At 47.7% G+C, this 19665-nt stretch overlaps 1 protein-coding gene across 6 annotated transcripts in view; it reads right to left on the reverse strand.

The window, feature by feature from the left end:
- Positions 1 to 259: 259 nt before the first annotated feature.
- ATP2A3 (ATPase sarcoplasmic/endoplasmic reticulum Ca2+ transporting 3) overlaps positions 260 to 19665 on the reverse strand; it is a 170164-nt gene continuing 150758 nt past the window's right edge. For 5 of the 6 annotated variants that reach the window (XM_084823057.1, XM_084823060.1, XM_084823061.1 and 2 more), the window contains exons 16-22: positions 12610 to 12812; positions 10736 to 10821; positions 8895 to 9028; positions 8080 to 8197; positions 6276 to 6393; positions 2639 to 2728; positions 260 to 2445 (exon numbers count right to left, since the gene is read on the reverse strand). In XM_084823057.1, the coding sequence (XP_084679183.1) occupies positions 2640 to 2728; positions 6276 to 6393; positions 8080 to 8197; positions 8895 to 9028; positions 10736 to 10821; positions 12610 to 12812 (748 nt within the window). In that variant the 3' untranslated portion in view covers positions 260 to 2445; position 2639. The remainder of the gene's footprint in view (positions 2446 to 2638; positions 2729 to 6275; positions 6394 to 8079; positions 8198 to 8894; positions 9029 to 10735; positions 10822 to 12609; positions 12813 to 19665) is intronic. The other variant, XM_084823056.1, reaches the window with a different exon arrangement.

The following is a 19665-nucleotide window of genomic DNA, read 5'->3' on the forward strand; positions in this document are numbered from 1 at the left end:
TGTCTTGCGCAACCCATTTTCCATTTCCGAGGGAACCCAGACACATAAGAAGAAACAGCAGAAAGGGGCCTGTTCATGCTTAGTCCCAGGAGAAGATGCCGCCATTTTGCCCATAGGTAACCAAGATGGCTGCCCCATCCGTATGGCACCCAAATGTATCTTTGAGGCCCAGCGGCTCATTACTACATTAGGGCAAATCTGTCAGGCCTGATTTATCTCAGGTTCTCATTTTTCCACTGCTTAGTTTGTTCTGTCTCAGTTCCGCATTGGCTTGCCATTTTTTTTTTTTAGTCTGCACAAACATTTGTATGCATTTTCATGCACATCTTTTAAAAATCAATTTCTTGGTTTTGCATTTGTGTGTACACTTTTTGCAGATGTAGACATTTCCGTCAACGAAGGAAGTGTTTTTGTGCGCATTTTACGAACGTATGCATTTGTTTGGGCACTGTTTTTTTTACGAACTGCACTGCAAACTTCAGAAATGTGTAGCTTTTGGCAGCAATCCACTTCCCATCTTGTTTTTAGGTTCCAGAAGGGCGAATTTGCCAAGTTCCATTCAAATGAGAACCCATCTCCTACTTGTTACACCAGAGGTGGGCAGCTTGTGGCTCTCCAGATGTTTTGGCCTATGATTCCCATCAGCCCTAGCCAGCATAGCCTATTAACCTAGGTCAGGGGGTGCACAACCATCGTCCTCCCACCAAGGCCTTAAACCTGGGGACCATCCTGTTGCACCAAATTCCCCATGCCGATTTCCTCAACACAGGTCGCTCTTTCCTTACTGCTTCTAGTAGCCAGGAAAGAGAAATGTGGATCTGGATCACTGCGATGTGCATGTGTGCACACATGGGTGCATATGAGCATGCATGCTCATTCGTGTGTGCACAGTTATGTGCGCCCCCTGATGCCTGAGCCAGCATCGTATGCGGCCCTCAGGGCCGAAAAGGTTGCACACCCCTGGCCTCGGTGAACCACTGGTCTGCTTGGGTAGAGGCCGTAACTCAGTGGAAATTTGCAAAGCTCGTTGTTTTTTGTGAGGGCTGCCGCAGGTTCAGTCCCCAGTGTCTCCACTTTAAAAGAACTCAGGTCACAGGTGATGGGAAAGAAAGGCTTATGGGAGTTGTAGTCCAACTCATCTGGAAGGTACCAGCTGCTGACATACACTGTACAATCCAACATAAGTCCTACTTAGAGTAAACCCATTAAAATAAATGGGACTTAAGTTAGTTGTGACTCTTCGGTTGGGTTTTACCCTATGTCATAGATGTCCTGCATTCTCAGTAAGTTCTCCTGTGGGCTGCACCCCATGACGGAAAAAACAAAGTTTCTACACGTAGAAAGCTAGCATGCTGGGACTACGCTAGAATCCTTCATCCTGGCATGCTAGCTTTCTGCAGGCAGTGCGTTCCTGACTTACAGGCCCTCCTGAATGGAGGCAGGGGTGGCTCAAACCCTCTGGAGCTAGAGGTGGGCCTAGGCACGTGACAGAGCTTTAAAAACAAATTGTGGGATGGGGGAAAAAAACACTCACAGGGAGAACATGGGGGCTGGTGTAAGCAGCTGGGGGCATGTTGACCTTTTGTGTCCTGGACTGGGTATCTCTCTGAGAGGCCTTCACAGTTACAGGAACTGGAGCCATCTCCCTAAACCCAGAGCAGTCAGGATGCGAGAATTTGGGGACCTGAGGGAAGTCGAGCAGGATTTCAGCGTGTGGCCCTCCATGAAGATCTGGCCCAAAGGAGGGGAGCACAAGGTAACCAATTAGACCAGCCCAAATGCCCCTGGAACAGTGATAGGCCAGAACAAATCATGTGGGATGTCCCGACACCTATAAAAGCTTCAAGGTCAGCCCCTGCTCCTGCTTTTCCTGCAACGGACAGCCTTGGCAACTTTACCCGCCCTGGGGACTGCCTTCACATTACGCCCTCCTTACCAGGACCTGCGTCTGACAAGAACTCATCTAGGTATCTCACCCTGAAGCTATCGCAAACGCTGTTTCTCTCCACCTCAAGAGAGAGAAAAATGCAGTTATTAGGGCACAGAAGGAGGACAGAAAAAAGAGAAAAGTATGGGGAAAAGAGGAATCAAATCTTCAGGAGCAGATCTCTAAGGACCTGAGCTTACCCTCCCTCCATTACAGAGCAAATTCTACCCCTCAAACCTCCCCCCCCCCCCATAATTTAGCTATCCAGTATTTGCAACATTATGTACAGGGGGAAAAAAAAGCTACATAACAAAAGTAAAAAGAAAAACAAAATCAGATTTCCTTTTCCTTCAACGATTCACCCGCATTAAGTCCGAGACTTCGAAAACATGCATATTTCCTTGCTGGCTTCTGGCGATGTTCAAGCATGCAAATTTTTCAGTCCCAGATCAGAGTTTAGGGTTCATTTGCGGAGAAACTGAGCTTCCTTTGTGCCGTTCATTTCTTGGTCTCTTTGCCTGGGGATGGGGTGATGGAGTAGGGGAGAGACAGGAAAGGACTGTAAGTTTTCATTTAAAAAATAAAGAAAAAGAAACACTTCTCCATCTCCCTTCCCATGGAAAGCAATTTCCCCATGAAATTGATGCGTGAATGAGAAGCAACATACCGTATCCTTACTTTGTGGGATCTGCTGTCTCAAAATACTCCTACCTTAGATGGATTTAAAACCAGGGTGGGGAGCTTTCCAGCGGTGGTATCCAGTGCTTTCCTGCCCATCTTTTCTGCTCCAGCAGAAATATTCTGTGACAGAAGGAGCAGGTGTGTGTCTTCAACTTCCCCCCTTTCCAGGAATACTCATAATATTTATTTATTTATATGATTTATAGCCCAATTTCCACCAGGAAATGGCACTCAAGGCAGCTAACGATAATAAGAACCGACATTAAAATTATTTTTTTTTAAAAAAACACCGTACATTAAATACATTAAATGCACAATTGAAAAACACAGCAATAATAGAAGTATCAACCAACCCATGAAGAAATGCACGCTTTTAAAAATCGCCTCTGTGATGGAAGTGGAAACTGTTGGACATGTTTTATTATATTGTTCTTTTTACCGAGAAATACGTTTTTATTACACACATTTTTCAAAAAATGCCAGGTGGATCAAATGAATTTCATCTTTCTGATCAGGATTCTCAGATTAAAGATAAGGTGGCAGATGGCAGTGCTTGCCACAAGCATTTAGTGAAATAGTACAATTCCGCCAGCTTGATACTCTGGGCTCATATTTTTGAGTTTCTGTATAATTAAGGATGTTGTGTGTCAGTTTTGTACATGTACATGTAAGGAGCTGATCAATGATGGTAATAAAATTCATCTATCTAACTTTTAAAAACCCTCAATTTCATGCCTTTGTCAATGAAGGAATAGTGGGCACTTTTGAAAAATGAACACAGAAATGAGCGCTTTCCCTGTTCAAATTAAAAAAAAAAACAGGTCGCCAACGTAAATGAGCCATCCCTGCCTAGGCCTTCCAGAACGCCATGTAGCAAGTTTCAGTCTGCCGGTGTCTCATTGTTTCCGCTGGTTTCATGGTCATACGGCAGGGTGGGAAACCCGGTGATCTTCTGATGCTTTGGACTACAATTCCCATAAGCCCCAGCCACCATGGCCAATGGGAGCTATAGTTCAAAGCATATGGGGGGTGCCAGAGTGCCTTCTCCCTCTGTTGCAGCATGCACAATTTACTGCTGCTTGGGTCTTTTCCTCCCATGACTGGTTACCAACTTGCGGAAGTGCGCAAGGGGATCAATTAAAACAATGCACAAAATGGAACCGTAAGTCAGGATTCCTTTATGGCGGGGGTGCGGAACTTCAGGCCCAAACACTACACTCTGCATCTAAGTCCCTCCTCCGGGAGCCTCCTCTGAGGGAGGCTCGGAGGGCGTCAACAAGGGAGAGGGCCTTTTCTGCGGTGGCTCTCCATTCATGGAATAACCTCCCTGATGAGGCCCGCCTCATTGTCATCTTTTTGGAGCCAGGTTAAAACTGCTCTCTTCTCTCAGGCATTTGGCAGAGCAGAATGAGTCTCTTGATTGTCTCTGGCTGATGGTTTTTGTTTTAGATATATGTTGTTGCTGTGTGTGTTATTTGCTCTATGTTGTTATGTGAATGGTTTTTAAAAAAATATGTTATATAACGTATTTTAATGGTGTTTAATTTCTGTGAACTGCCCGGACAGCATCGGCTATGGGGCAGTATAGAAATATAATAAATGAAATGAAATTTGCTCCCCCCCGGGCCGGTTCCCCAAATTGTTATGCCCCCTTCCCCTTCCCCACCGATCATTTTGCTGCTTCCTGGGTTTTGCGCAGTTTCTCCCGTATTCTGAAACGTTGAAATGCCTCTCCTAAGGCTTAGTTACTGGCAGTCAGAGCTTGAAGCTGCAATAGGCTGGTATCTTTGGTATTTTGACCCCGCCCCTTTCCTTTCAGCTCCACCCACCACTGGAATGCGGCCCCAGAGAGCGTCCCTGAAAAGGAATTCGTCTCTTGGGCTGAAAGAGGTTCAACACCCCTGCTTTAGGGGCTGCTCCCAAATCCATGCTCCCATGCACATGTGCACATTTGTAGCCAGTAAAGAGTGTATGTGTGTGCATGGCCAGGGGTGGGGGGGACGACACGCACCCACTTAAAAGGGCGGACCCTTGTGCATTTGAACAAGCATCAGAAGTGGAAGGAAGATGGACCGTTCATGCATCGGGGTGTTTTGGCGCTCTGAGAACAAGATCAGGAGATCACGCAGAACCCCAAAATCTAGGGAGGAAATTGGGGTGGAGGGAAGAATTCCGTATGCATCTCCAGCATGATCTTAAGTCATTTTCAGTGTTCATCTTTTTAGAAAATGAGGTTTATAGGCAATGTGCTATCCTACAGTGAAGGGACGTAGCTCCCTTCAGATTGTCTGAAACCCTGGAGAACTGCTGCAAGTCTGTGTAGATGACGGCAAGATGGACCAATAAGGAACTTTCCTATGTTCCTAAATATTCTAGGGGGAAGGGCTGTAGCTCAGTGGGAGAGCCCTTGCTTTGCACACAAAGCAGGGGGTTTAATCTGCAGTGCCTGCAGGTAGAGCTGGGAAGCCCCCAGGCGGAGATCCTGAAGTCCTGGGCACCACCACAAAATGGCTGCCATGGGAGGCATGGCAAAGGACAAGGAACCTGCCCCAAAGACTGAGTACAAGGCAGAGGTGGGGTCCAAACTGTCCTGGGTACATTTGGCAATTTGAGAAACTGTCCTGGGCACCACCACAAAGTGGCTGCCGTAGGAGGCGTGGCAAAGGACAAGAAATCTGCCCCAAAGACTGAGTACAAGGCAGAAGTGGGGTCCAAACTGTCCTAAACAACTCCTTTGAACTCAACAGTTTTCAGCACAAACGGAAACCTATTTCACAGTAATCCCAGCTGCCGGGAAGAAAATGCGTCGCTGTTTTTTTAAAGTGGGAGGGTAAGGCCCCTAGTGGGTGCCAGGAAAGGTGTCTGGGTCCCACGGGTGTCTGTGGGATTGATTGCAGCTCCCCTTTGATGGACTCTTGGTTGCCAACCCAGCTGCATGGAAGGCGTGAAACGGTCCTTACAGTCCTAGAAGCAGCAGCAGCTGCACGGAAGGACAGAACCAAGCTTTCTGCGCTCAGAGCAGAGGATTTCTGCATCATGTGTAAATCATGGACAGTATCAGAGAGCCTTTTCCCAGGGTGGGGGCTCCCCCAGCAGCTCTGTCAGTGCCAAATAACTTTTTATTTTCCATGCTAAAATGTCAACTGAGTTCGGTATAAATTTTGTGATTTACAGCCACTTTGTTTCGAAACCTGCAGTTTTGGTGTTATTTACTGCTCTTGTTCTTATATTATTTATTTAGTATTACATTTAGATTCCTTCTTTCCTCCCCCTGCCCTTGCATGGAGGCCAAGCTTTACATGGTTCTCCTCCTCCTCTTCCTTTTACCCTCACAACAACCCTGTGAGGGAGGTTAGGCTGAGAGTCAGGGACTGGCCCAAGCTTACCCGGGGAGCTTTGTGGCCAAGCGAGGACCAGAACTCAGGTCTCCCACGTCCCAGTCCAACACCCTAACCACTGCACCACACTGCCTCTTGTTCTTATTTGTTGTTTTATTGCTTGATCCTGGAAGCTATGCAGATCGGGAGGTGCGAGTGCGCGACTAATAAATCAAACCCAGGACGTTTGCCCCTGGCTGCTTATTTGCCATGGTGCCTTCCAGGCAGGCTTGTACATCACATCAACAGATAGCGAAATGGCCGGCACTCCCTCTGTCCAGTGCACTCACCATCTAAATGGTTGCGGGAGAGGTATTTCAGGCCTTCATCCAGCAGTATAACCGGCAGAGAGATTTTCAGCACTGTCACCCATTGAGGCCAGCTAAGTGGTGTCACCTGAAAGATCAGCTGCAAAGCAAGAAGGCGATACTCATCATTCCCTCTACTTTTGGAATTCAGTGGCGACTGCCGAGCCTGATGTAGGCAAAATGGCATCACCCGCACGCAAGGAGGAGGGGTCAGCAGGCTTCGGAGAATGCAAAGGTTTCCTCAGATGTTTGTAGAAATACCCACCCCCCAAGCCCCTTAGGGGAAAAAAGCCTGATGGGGAGGGAAAGAAACCCCAAAGAACCCGATGGGGGACTGAACAATATCCACTGGCTACAGAATGCTGTTGGGAAAAATGGAAAACCAAGAGTGGGGCGAAAGGTGGAGACCCCAGTTGGCTGACTGGAACAGAGAAAGAGGGCAGTCCACACTGTAATATTTTTGCTTCACATCCCTCTTGCTGGATCTAAGTTTTGTTAGAAAAATAACTCTACGTGTGCCTTAGAGAAGCTTTCCCCAGCATGGTGAGAAATGTACGAGGGTGCTTTTCCAGCATAATTTGCTCCCATCAGGCTTCCAGGAGTGGCCCAGGTGCAAAAGGCAAAGTTTGAAACATCGCCTCAATCCTCACAATGGGCTGCATGGGTTTGCCAGGTATGGTGCGAGCTTGACCTTAAAAAATCCAACCGTCTCGGTGAGAATAAGATCGACAGATCTGTCCATCCTCCTTTGGAATCTGGCCACCCTACTTCCCATGCCAACAGACCGCTGATCGGTTTGCTACTGTCCCTGTCTGCCTCCCGCACATGCTCCCGTTGGTAGGAGACATGGTGGAGGACCTATGGGCATTTCCCCTGAAAAGAAGTCCCACAGTGCCCACAAATGTACACTAAAATGGGAGGGGGCCTAGCTCTGAGCTCCTGCTTTGCAAGCAGAAGGTCCTAGGTTCAATTTCCAGCGACTCCAGTTAAAAAATAGTTTAAAAGGACCAGGTAACAGGCAATGGGAAGGGTAATCTCTCTGAGTCTGGGGGAGATGAGTTGTCCAGTCCACATTTTAGTGCGAACGTACCTAATTTCACACTTTCAAATCAATACGCAAACTGAAACTCAGCTATCCTTCGGAATTCACGCCTCTCCGAACTTTGCAGTGGACTTCTCCGATTAAAAAAGGCATATGACAATGTGTATGTTAGGGAAAAGCGTACAGCTGTCAGTGAAAATAAGGTTCGGAAGTGGAAAACCGCTTGCAAAAAATGTGTACGTGAGGCAAAACGGAGTACAAAAATTGACGTGTTCAGATAAATGCGCACCGAGATGTGTGCACGTTTTTCACACGAACTCAAAAAAATAATAATCAGGATGAGCTGAATTTAAGACTGGAAAAATGAGAAACGGAGACAAACCCAAATTGACAGTTTCCTCCATCCCTGCAAGGCTACTGCTAGTCAGAAGGTACCAGTCTAGATCAGGGGTGGGCAACTTGTGGCTCTCCAGATGTTGCTGGACTGCAGCTCCCATCATGCCTCACCACCTGCCATGTTCGTTAGGGCTGCTGGGAGTTGGCCACACTTCTGGAGGGCCACAAATGGCCCACTCTGGTCTAGATGGACCAATTGTCTGGCTCAGGACAATGCCCATGTTGCTAGGCCTAATCCTGAAAGGGATTGCACTTGGGCCCAGAGTCTCTCACAGCTAAGAAAGGCCAGGGATGGAAGCACCTCCTTTTGGGGCCCGTGGCTTCCTCCCTTGTGGTCCTGCTACGTACCGGGAATGGCTTCACGGAGAGGATGAGAAAATGCAGCGCCATCGAGATGACGATGGCCCCCAGGAGCCAAATGTTGAGCCAGGGCGGCATCCTCAGCAGTGACTGGTTTTCAGAAACACTGCAGGAGAGAGACAGAAGTGAACCTCTCGTCCCCTATTCCCACATGCCTTGAACCCGTGATGATCAGTCTTCCCCTTTCAGAGCTTTTCCCAGCAGGCTGCAGCAGAGGGAGATGAGAGGAACAGCAGGGCCTTGCCACCAGCCCCGCTGAAAGACCACTTCCTTCTTTTCCTCTTCCCTCCCCGTCCCCTTTTCCTTTTGCATCGTGTCTATTTAGATGATAAGCGTGCAGACAGGGACTGCCATGTTTTCACTGACTGTAAAAACAGTCCGGGAGACTTTTTCATTGAGAAGGGTCTAAAATGTTTTAAATAAACAAATAAATTTGAGGGAAGAGCCCATCAGACTGAAAGCAAGCAGAGCAGGGGCTATCCAAATTCTTCATCAAGGTACCTCGAGCCAACAAAATCCCTGACCCAATGTTTACAAAAACTGCAATGCACACGAATGTTTAACGATGGTAGCTAGGATTTATGCCACGGAGTGTCTACCTGAGATAGTTTTCCACCCACATGGTGCAGAAACATGTAGAAACTTCAAGATTCTGTGCACATCTGCATTTTGAGGAGGGTCTCTTGTAGATCTTGGACTAGTGTGCCCCCCTTAGCAAATCTCCATTAGTTTCTCATGTCATATCCAGATCTTTTTAAAGTTAGGGGTGGGAGAGAAGATATACCCAGCAGGTGACACCATACCTGTTGAGTGCGTTGCACATTTCAATGGTCACCAGTACCGACAGTGCCATGGTGGTTGGATAACGAGACTCAAAGATTTCACACTCGATCCCTTCGAAGATGGGGTTGTCCTCCGTACATCTCATGAAGTTCCTCTGCGGAGAGGAGAACGCAACCACAACTCTGGAGTGGGAGGCTGTTGCAAGATGCCTCCACCAATACCACCCCTCAGTTCCCCACCGCCCTTGTTTGGTGAGGTGAGAAGCTGCTTGCTGCTAAGTATTATCCTATATACCTCTTCTTTGATCGTGTTGGTCACAAAGGAGCTACCCTGTGGCTTCACAGCAAGCATGGCCAAGCGTTCTTAGGCATATAGAGCTAATGAGTGGGACCCCAGTTATGTCTACTTCCATTTTCTCATGCCTGCTTGCTTGAAAAAGAAGGCCACTTTGCAGAATTGTCTCCAAATATTCTCCACCATTTTTGCCTGCACGCGTGTGGTCGCTGCCATTTTCTCCCACAATGCCCCAGAATGACGCTACGTCTGGGGCATTGTGGAGGAGACAATATGGTGGCTAAGCTGCCAAGACACACACCCACACCGCCTGAGGAAAAAAGAGAGAAGCCGCTGCCGCTTCTAATGGGGAAACCCTTCCCCAAGAAACTGTTGGGGGATTTTCTCCTCCCCCTGGAGAAATTTGGCAAAATGGTCTCCCTAATTTTTTTGCCCACAAATAGGGTGGATAATTCTGAGAGGGCAGTTGCCCCTGGTTCTGTTTCCAAGGCTGCAGCAGCTGCCTTATGAGGAAAGAACGTAAGAACACAAGAAGAACTGGATCAGACCAAAGGTACATCTAACCCAGCGTTCTGTTCACACAGTAGCTAACCAGCCATTTGTGGGAAACCTACGTGTAGGACATGAGTGCAACAGCACCCTCCCACCCATGTTCCCCAGCCAGTGGTCTATATAGCCATACTGTCTCTGATACTGGAGGTAGCACATAGCCATCAGGCCTAGTAGCAATTGATTGCCTTCTCCTCCAGGAATTTGTGCAACCCCCTTTTAAAGCCACCCAAATTGGTGGCCATCACTAAAAGGGTTACAACGCCTGGGATTGTTAGCTTAGAAAACAGGCGAGGGAGGGGAGACATGATAGAGATGTACAAATGATGCCTGATGTGGAGAATGTGGCTAGGGAGCCATTTCTCTCCCTCTCTCATAATACTAGAACCCAACGGGGTCCTCCCATGAAGCTGATGAGTGGGAGGGTCAGGACAGAGAAAAGGAAGGACGTCTTCACACAGCACAGAGTCAGACTATGGAATTCACTTCCACAGGACGTTGTGATGGCCACCCATGGATGGCTTTAAAAGGGGGTTGGACAAATTCCTGGAGGGGGAGAAGTCTGGCAGTGGCTACTTGTCACAATACTGATATGCTACGTCCAGTACCAGGGGCAGTGAGCCTTTGTGCACCAGTTGCTGGGGAACATGGGTGGTGGTGGGGGGGTGCTGTTGCACTCCTGTCCTACTTGTGGGTTTTCCACAGGCAGCTGGTTGGCCACTGTGTGAGAGACCAACTACCTTTGCCCTTTCCTTTTCTCCTCTGCCCTTTCCTCAATTGACCTGAATCAGATGGTTGTGATACGAACTGCTGCCTGAGCTTGGTTCTTCCCTCCTCTCTCCCCATCTTTTCTCCCCTTATGCGTCATGTCTTTTAGATTTTATACCTGAGCACTCTAACTGCCAGACTGCTGATCTTTGTAAGCCTTTTTTTTGGGTAAAGAGCGGGGTTAAAATGCTTTAAATAAAACAAATAAAGAAGCGGACTGCATTTTGCCTGATCTGGATTATCGACTTACCAGCTGGTAGAAGGTAACTTGCGGTCCTTCGGCATCATACAAGAACCACCAGGTAGCCGCGCCCACGGTTGCAAAGCCGACGTAGACTTCGAGAGAGGGGGAGAATGAGAGAAAGGAATTGATAATAGATTACACAGCCTAGTAGTCCTCATGATATTGTGCAGCCTTCAGGAGGCAGCCAAGCGAGTCGGAGCCCAGCTGCATCCTCTTTCAAAGGCAGCCCACGGTCATTTGCCATAGTTAATTCATCTTATGTGCTGTTGAATCAAGAATCTCTCTCCACGGTTTCTGCTTCATGAGCTTAAGTTTCTAAGGGTACAATCCTATGGGGATAGGTGACTGACTATCCAATGTAAGGCGGGCGCAACGCAGAGGGAATATTCTCCTCTGCACTCCGGCCACCCTGCATTTGTGGCTGGACAGCCGATTTGGCTGTCTAGCTGGGTGTCAGGAATGATTCTGAGCGTGTGGAGATAGCAGCTCAGATTCAGATTGGGAACAGTCAGAACTGGGGGAGGTTTCCTCCCTAGTGAGCTCAGATATGGATAGGCATTCTTCTCAGGAACTTGGCTCATAGATGGCTCAACCTGAAGGCCCTCCCCTCTCCTCCCGTGTGAGAACCCAGGTAAAGCTTTAGCTGGGCTTTAGTTGGACTATAGGTGGTGGCTGGTGTGTTTGAACACTCCCCTGAAAAAAGCAAAAGCAAAATCCTCCTCTCCTGTAGAAAGCTAGCATTTCAGGGAGATGGGTTCAGCCTTAATGCTCCCTGGCATGCTATCTTACTATTTGCAAGGAAGGGTTTTGTTGTATTTGCATATGCATGTTGGGGAGCATTCAAAGAAACAAGTCCCTAACATAAAGCCTTAAGTTAAGGATGTTGGAGAAATCTGCAATGGAACAAAATGAGTGAGGATTTTCATGAATTTGATCTGTGGATTCGACAGCGCATTACCTTTTCTGCTGTTGGGTGGATTCCGCAGACTTGCGGTCCAGTTTTCTAACTTTCCTGAATTTTGCACAAATTTCATGGTAGAAAAACACACAAAATTTAAAAACCTCAGCCAAAAATGTACCTTTCCCCATAGGTTAAAGCATGAACATGCGCATTTAGGGGAATTTGCACATTTTTGCACATGCAAATTTGCACAAATGTGCAATTGCAAATTTGTGCAAATTCTGAAGCAAAAAAAAAATCGATTCCATCAATGGCAGACAACAGAATGAAAGGCACCTGAAAATCTGCAAAACACAGAATGGCTTTTACACAATCTGTACATCCCTAGTTGTACAGTCTAGGTAAAGAGGTAATTCTGCTGCATATGAGAACTGGGGCTCTGTGACAAGAAGATAAGGTAACAGGTTCATTTCCTTTATTATTCCCTCGTTTGCTCTGTGCTTCATTCCACGCCTCTTGAATGTTGGTACAACAAGAACAGTGTCTAAAATGACACTCTAGAATTGGAGCATGCATATCAGAGAGAGATTTCCACGAGCATATGCAAGTACTGTTTGATTTCTGCAAAGGGGAGAATTGAGCAAATGGAACGTGATCAAATCAGAGAATTGTGCAAAAAGTCAGAGTATTTTTTGAAGTTGCACAGTTTTCCCCCATAGACTAAAATGTGAAATTGCACATGTTTTGTTTTTAAATTGCGCCATTTGAAACTGCTTTTTCTCTGAAATTTGTGCAATTTTCAAACACGGGTGGACATTTGAGAATGCGCGAACAGGTTAGAACACGTTCTCCTGCTCACACTCGCATTCGAAGTTGCGAACAGGGACACGCTCGACCATTTTGTGAGCGCAAATGAAATTCTTGGACATCCCTAGTTGAACGTGTACCCGCCCCCCATCTAGTTTTACAGGATCCTCACTTCCAATTGCGAGGTAGCGGAAAAAGAGCCAGCCGCTGATGAGCGGCTCTCGGGGGTTCCGCGGAAGTTTGTCCATGATGTCGAGGTCAGGGGGGTTGAAGCCAAGAGCCGTGGCTGGAAGCCCATCCGTCACCAGGTTCACCCAAAGTAGCTGCACGGGGATCAAGGCTTCAGGGAGGCCCAGGATAGCTGTCAGGAAGATGCTGAAAGTGGAAAGCACAAAGTTTGGGCAAGGGTAGTGTGAAAGTAGGCCTGACTAGGCCTTGTAGGTAGTTTGGTTCAGGAGAGGTGCCTGATGAGATTGAGTGTGTGTGTGTGTGTGTGTGTGACCATGACAAGGTAATTGTAACTTGCTCATTATAAGCAGGAAATTCCTATCGACCAAAGTAACTCATCCCTAAAGATAAGAAGGCCGCTGTGCTGATAAGACTGTTGCTGAATACTAACTGGTTTCTGAGCATGTGTAGTGTGTTTTCTTTGTTCTCTAGCTTTCAGTCTGTATAAATGGATCCTGTTTCTTCCATTTGGGGAGACACAGTTTCGTCTGTCTCTCCCAAGGCCGTGATGTGCTTTAATACATTTCTGACTGTTCAACCTAACCTGCCTTGGACATTTCCTTAACAGTAGGTTAGACTGTGCTACTTTTCTCTTTACTTTTCTTGGGGAATGGAATCTCAGCAGCAAGGTAATTTCAGAGCCTGGACCTAACGATCTTATGAGGAGAACCCCTTAGAGAGCAATCCTATGGTTGCTCAGAGAGTGTCCCAGAGAACATAGGACGGCACAGAAAACTCCAACCTTGGAAGGGGGAGTTGGAGATCTGACCCCGACCCCTTGGAGCTGGCGAGAAGAGAACCACGCCGGCTACCCCTCCGAGGTTGGAAAAGCAATGAGTGGGGAGGAGACTGGAAAGCCCCTTTCCTAAGCCTCCTCCAGCCTCCTTCCCTCCCCTCTGAAGCACCCTTGGTAGATGGGCTGAAAAGCCTATCACCAAACATGAAGGACAGGGAGGTGACGACTGCCTCTGCCACTCCCCCTGCCACAGGAAACTTAGGAATCTCCTCCGACATAGGAATCTTGGAAGCCTCTGAACTCAGAGGCTTCCGAGCAGCGAGGGCGAAATCGATAGGGCTTAGATGGCCATGTGTATTCCTTCAGTTTGTGAAGCACACAAATCACATTTCTCTTCTCCCCACACATCTCTCTACTCCCAAATCCATGCTCTACATCTGCTTCTACATTCCTGACATGTTAGAAGAACAGCAAAATACTCCCAACGTGTGCAGCTTTGTGTTTTTGATTCGATTAGATAGGCACTGAAAGAAAATGGAGTTTGTTTCTAAACTTGCCACTTTCTGGAGGGTTACCTGGGGACCCCCTGAGCTGCAGGACCATGGACTTTGGCCCTAAGCCTTAGCTGCACCACCAAATCCATGTTCAGTTTAAACCAGGGGTAGATAACTTGGGGGGGGGAATATAAATCCTCTTGAAGCCCCTGTGGACTGCACCCTTGTCAAATTTCAGCAGCAGCTGAAATTGAAACCATCAGCAGTTACCACAACGTTTGCCCCCAAAGGCCAAAATTACCTTTAAACCAAGGCTTTAAAGCTACTGTCAGGGTGGACACTGAGCCCATAGAATCCCAGAGTAGTTCTGATTATGATGTAGAGCAGCTGCTCCTGGGAGAGGAGTGCACTCATCCTTCCCAGGGCCAACAGCTGGCAGAGATTCCTCCCACCGGCATTCCTGCATAGATAGCAGTCCCGGGAGTGAGAGAGCGCGGGAAGAAGACTTGCTGGATGCGTGACGCCGACGCAGGGAGCGGCGCCAAATGGAGGGCGTGGAAAGGAGGCGTAGTGCCCGGTTGGCGCGCAAACAACGGTTGCGCCCAGAGGATCCAAGGGAAAAGGGGAGGGACTCTCCCTAGCCTATAAGTTCAGGGTCTGCCAGTGATTCGCCTTCAAACGGGGACCAACTGTTCCAACTTAGGGCATAGGTACTCTGCTGCTCATAGCTAGTTGCTAACAGTAGAGTTGTTAAGTTGTAAAAGAGGAATAAAGCTTTGAAAAGAATCCCTTTGTCTGTGTCTGGACTTGGCCACTGGATTAGACTGAGAGAGGCTGCCAAGGAGCCCTTGACAGCTACACGTGCAACAAGGGCAAGCTGATCACGCTGCTGGAAGGGAAAGTAAGAGGGCTGGAGCGGTGAGTGTCGACCTTCCAGGGAATAAGAGAACACGAAGAGTTCTTGGACAGAATGGGGGAATTAAAGCAGCAAAGGGAAGACCAGAAGCTTGAAGAGCAACAGCAAGATGAGGCAGTGGGAAATGCTGAGGTGAAGAAAAATGGAGTAGAGGGTACCCATTGGAAAAGGGTGACAGTTAGAAGAAGAAGAACTAGACGCCACTCTGCACCAGTGGAAGCAGTGGAGCTGTGGAAACGATTCCAGGTACTTGAGGATGAGACTGGAGGGCAGCCTGCAGAGGAAGAACCACAAGGGAACCTGCATGAGAGTGAGCAAGAGGCTGAAGGTCAGTCAAACAGAGGCGATGAAACCCAGGCCTACAAGAAGAAGAAGAGAAGAGTGGTAGTAGTGGGAGACTCCTTGCTGCGTGGGATCGAGACCCAAGTATGTCGCAAAGACCCGTGGACTCGCCAGGTATGTTGATTCCCGGGAGGACGGATTAGAGAGGTGACTGAAAGGTTGCCTGCACTCATAAAGCCCACTGACAGGTATCACTTTCTTCTCATCCATGTGGGAACAAATGATACCGCCAAGCGGAGCTATGAAGAAATCACATCAGACTTTGAAGACTCAAAGAACTCAAGAACTTTGGGGCCCAGATAGTTTTCTCATCCATCCTTCCAGTAGTTAGAAGAGGGATAGAAAGGGAACGAAAAATACTCTGGGTGAATGACTGACGCCATCCCTGCAATTACGGGATAAAGTACGTAATGGGATAAAGTAGCAGTTACGGGAACTCTGGGGGAAACTGACCATGTTATACTCGAGTTCCTGGTTCTAAAGGAAGCAAAAGCCGAGTGTAGCCAAATGCACACCCTGGATTTTAGGAAAGCCAATTTTAATAAACTCAGAACAATGATAAATGAGGTCCTATGGCAAGCGACTCTAATGAGAAAAGGAGTCCAAGATGGATGGGAATTTTTAAAAAAGGAAATTCTCAAGGCACAATTACAAACAATTCCAACAAGAAGAAAAGGCAGGAGACAACAGAAGAAGCCAATGTGGCTTCACAAAAAGCTTAGGGATGACCTGAAAACAAAAAAGGACACATATAGGAAGTGGACAGAAGGCCAAGCAACAAAGGAAGAGTACAGGCAGGTAGCACAGAATTGCAGGGATGGCATCAGGAAGGCTAAAGCTGAGAACGAGCTGAGGTTAGCAAGGGATGCTAAAAGCAACAAAAAGGCTTTCTTCAGCTATATGCATAGTAGAAGACAGAGGAAAGAAATGGTGGTTCAACTATTAAATAAGGATGGCAAAATGATAACAGATGACAAGGAAAAGGCAGAAGTGCTCAATTCCTACTTTGGCTCAGTCTTCTCCCGAAAGAGGGTTTATGAGCCCCCTAGCAAAGGCGAAGCACAGGCTGAAGGGGCAGGATTGCAGCTTGAGATCGATAGGCATATGGCAAAAGAACACCTAATTACTTTGAATGAGTAATCTCCAGGGCCAGATGAATTGCATCCTAGAGTAATAAAGGAACTGGCAGAAGAACTCTCAGAACTGCTGTCTATTCTCTTTGAGCAATCATGGAGGACGGGGGAAGTGCCAGATGACTGGAGGAGGGCTAATGTGGTCCCTATCTTCAAAAAGGGTAAGAAGGAGGAACCTGGGAACTACAGACCAGTCAGTCTGACATCAATCCCTGGGAAAATTCTGGAGCGGATGATAAAGCAATCCATCTGGAAGCACCTTGAAAACAATGCAGTGATTACTCGAAGCCAACATGGATTTGTCAAGAACAAGTCCTGCCAGACGAATCTGATCTCATTTTTTGATCAAGTAACCTCCCTTGTGGACTGTGGGAATGCTGTGGATGTAATATGCCTTGACCTCAGCAAAGCTTTTGACAAAGTGCCCCATGATATCCTGATGAGTAAACTACCTCAAAGTGGGCTAGATGAAACAATGATCAGGTGGATCCACAGTTGGCTACAGAATTGGACTCAAAGAAGGCTTATCAATGGGATCTTCTCCAACTGGGGAGAGGTAACAAGCAGGGTACCGCAGGGCTCACTCCTGGGCCCAGCGCTCTTCAACAGTTTTATTAATGACTTGGAGGAGGAGGTGCAGGGAATGCTTATCAAAGCTGCAGATGACACCGAATTGGGCGGGATAGTTAATACCCTGGAAGACAGAAACAAAATTCAAAGTGATCTTGATAGACTGGAGCGCTGGGCAGAAAACAACAGAATGACATTTAATAGGGATAAATGCCAAGTTCTGCACCTAGGAAAAAGAAACCAAATGCACAGTTACAAGATGGGGGATACTCAGCTCAACCACACTACAAGCAAGAAGAATCTTGGAATTGTTGTAGATCACAAGCTGAATATGAGCCAACCATGTGATGTGGCTGCAAAAAAGGCACATGCTATTTTGGGCTGCATTAACAGAAGTATAGCTTCCAAATCCCGGGAAGGACTAGTTCCGCTCTACTCAGCACTGGTTAGGCCTCATCCGGAGTACTGCGTCCAGTTCTGGGCACCACATTTTAAGAAGGATGCAGACAAACTGGGGAGGGTTCAGAGGAGGGCAACGAAGATGATCAGGCGACTGGAAGCAAAGCCCTACGAGGAGAGACTGAAAGAACTGGGCATGTTTAGCCTTGAGAAGAGAAGACTGAGGGGAGATAGGACAGCGCTCTTCAAGTCCTTGAAAGGTGGTCACAGAGAGGAAGGCCAGGATCTCTTCTCCATCATCCCAGAGTGCAGGACATGGAATAATGTGCTCAAGTGACAGGAAGCCAGATTCCGGCTGAACATCAGGAAAAACATCCTGACTGTTAGAGCAATATGACAATGGAACCAGTTACCTAGGGAGGCGGTGGGCTCTCCCACAGGAGGCCTTCAAGACGAGACTGGACAGCCACCTGTCAGGGATGCTCTGACTTGGATTCCTGCATTGAGCAGGGGGTTGGACTCGATGGTGTTGTTGGCCCCTCCCAACCCTACAATTCTATGATCCTATGAAATTTGGGCTTTTTTAGATCACAGTGGCACATTCGGTGGACAGCTGGAGCTGCACTTAAGGTCAGGAGGCTGCATGGGGCTAGTGGGCCATGTGTTGCCCACCTCTAGTTTAAATCAATGTCAAAGCTTTTGCTGGTTTAACTGGAGCTGGACAGCGGACAACAGGTGAAACAAGAAACGTTTGGAATTCTGCACTCAGAACATTTGCATTGCACAACCTGTGGACCGTGCAAATTTTGGTGCAATTTTGCATATTTTATTCTGCTATTAAAAAAAAACAAACAGCTTCGTTTGTATGAATTTGTTCTGCTCCTTCTGCCACTTTGCAAAAGTTATTCTGGTTTTGCTATTCAGAGGGAGGAACAAGCAACTGTACAGGACACCCAACCCCCAACTGCTGCCACTGGCAAAAGTTATCCTTAGCTGTAAGTTCTCGGGACCTGGAACTCAACGGTATACTGCCTCTACACATGGAGGTTCAGTTCCTAACACAAGAACAGCCCTGCTGGATGAAACCAAGAGTTCATCTAGCCCAACATCTGGATTTTCGTGGCGGCTCACCAGATCTCTGCGAGAATTCCACAGGCAGGAATAAAAGCAGCCATCTTCCCTGACATCAGTCTCCCAGAGGTCCATTTGGCGCTAATGGCTAATAACAGTGAACGGCCTCCTCCTCCACCATTAATTTGTGTGAACCCTTCTAAAGAGAGGCCAGTGTGGTGTAGAGTTTGGAGTGTCGGACTTGGACTCGGGAAACCTGGGTTCAAGTCCCCCCTCGTCCACGAAGCTCACAGGATGATTTGGGGCCAGGCACCGACTCTCTGCCTGACCTACACACAGGGTTGCTGCGCGGATAAAATGGAGAGGACGACGACCACGAGCACGGCCTCGGCCTCCTCGAAGGAAAAAGGGCCAGGATAGAAATGTTATAGTAACTGAAGAAAATGGAAAATAAAGCCGCCTAAACCAGCAGCTGTAGCAACGTTCGGTGGTGGCAGTGTGTGCAAATGGCCTCTTGAAATCATCCAGCTGATTTGTGGGGGGGAAATGAGGTGCGGGGGTGGAATCAAGGAGGAGGAGGAATTCTCCAACAGTTTCTTAGCGGTGGGATTCACCGTTAGCAGTAGCAGAAACACAGCTTGCTTTTCTTTCTTTATTTCTTTCTTTCTTTCTCTCTCTCTCCCTCCCTTTCTCCCCCCCCTCTTTATTTCTCCCCCCCCTTTTATTTTATTATATTTATATCCCACCTTTCTTCCATCATGGAACTCAAGGTGGCTACATGTGGTTCCCAGGTAGTCTCCCCTCCAAGCACTGACCAGACCCAGACCTGCTTAGCTTCAGCAAGGTGGCTGCCTCATGTGCCTTCAGACTGTGCCATGGGAGTCTCTCTTTCCTTCCCTCTTTCTCTCTCTCTCCCTCCCTCCCTTTCTTCCTCCCCCACCTTTACTTCTCTCTCCCCCCTCTTTTTTATTTTATTTTATTATATTTATATCCCACCGTTCTTCCATCATGGAACTCAAGGTGGCTACATGTGGTTCCCAGGTAGTCTCCCCTCCAAGTGCTGACCAGCTCCAAACCTGCTTAGCTCAGACCATGCCCTGGGGGGCCCTCTCTTTCTTTCCCTCTTTCTCTCTCTCTTTCTCCCTTTCCTTCCTTTTTTTCTGCCACTGCATCAGCAACTGTACCAGTAGCCTGGCCACTGTTTGCATCCCCTGCAATGCCCTGGGATCTAGCGCTGTTCTGGGGTAGTGTGTCTGTGTGCGTGTGTGAAATAGCAGCTGCCACACAAATGGTGGAAAAGAAGAGAAAATTCTGCCACATTCAACAGGTGTGTCTGTGC

This window comes from Heloderma suspectum, chromosome 16 (genome assembly GCF_057233095.1).
Source record: "Heloderma suspectum isolate Gila_16-S chromosome 16, 16-S_ref, whole genome shotgun sequence".
Taxonomy (NCBI): Eukaryota; Metazoa; Chordata; class Lepidosauria; order Squamata; family Helodermatidae; genus Heloderma; species Heloderma suspectum.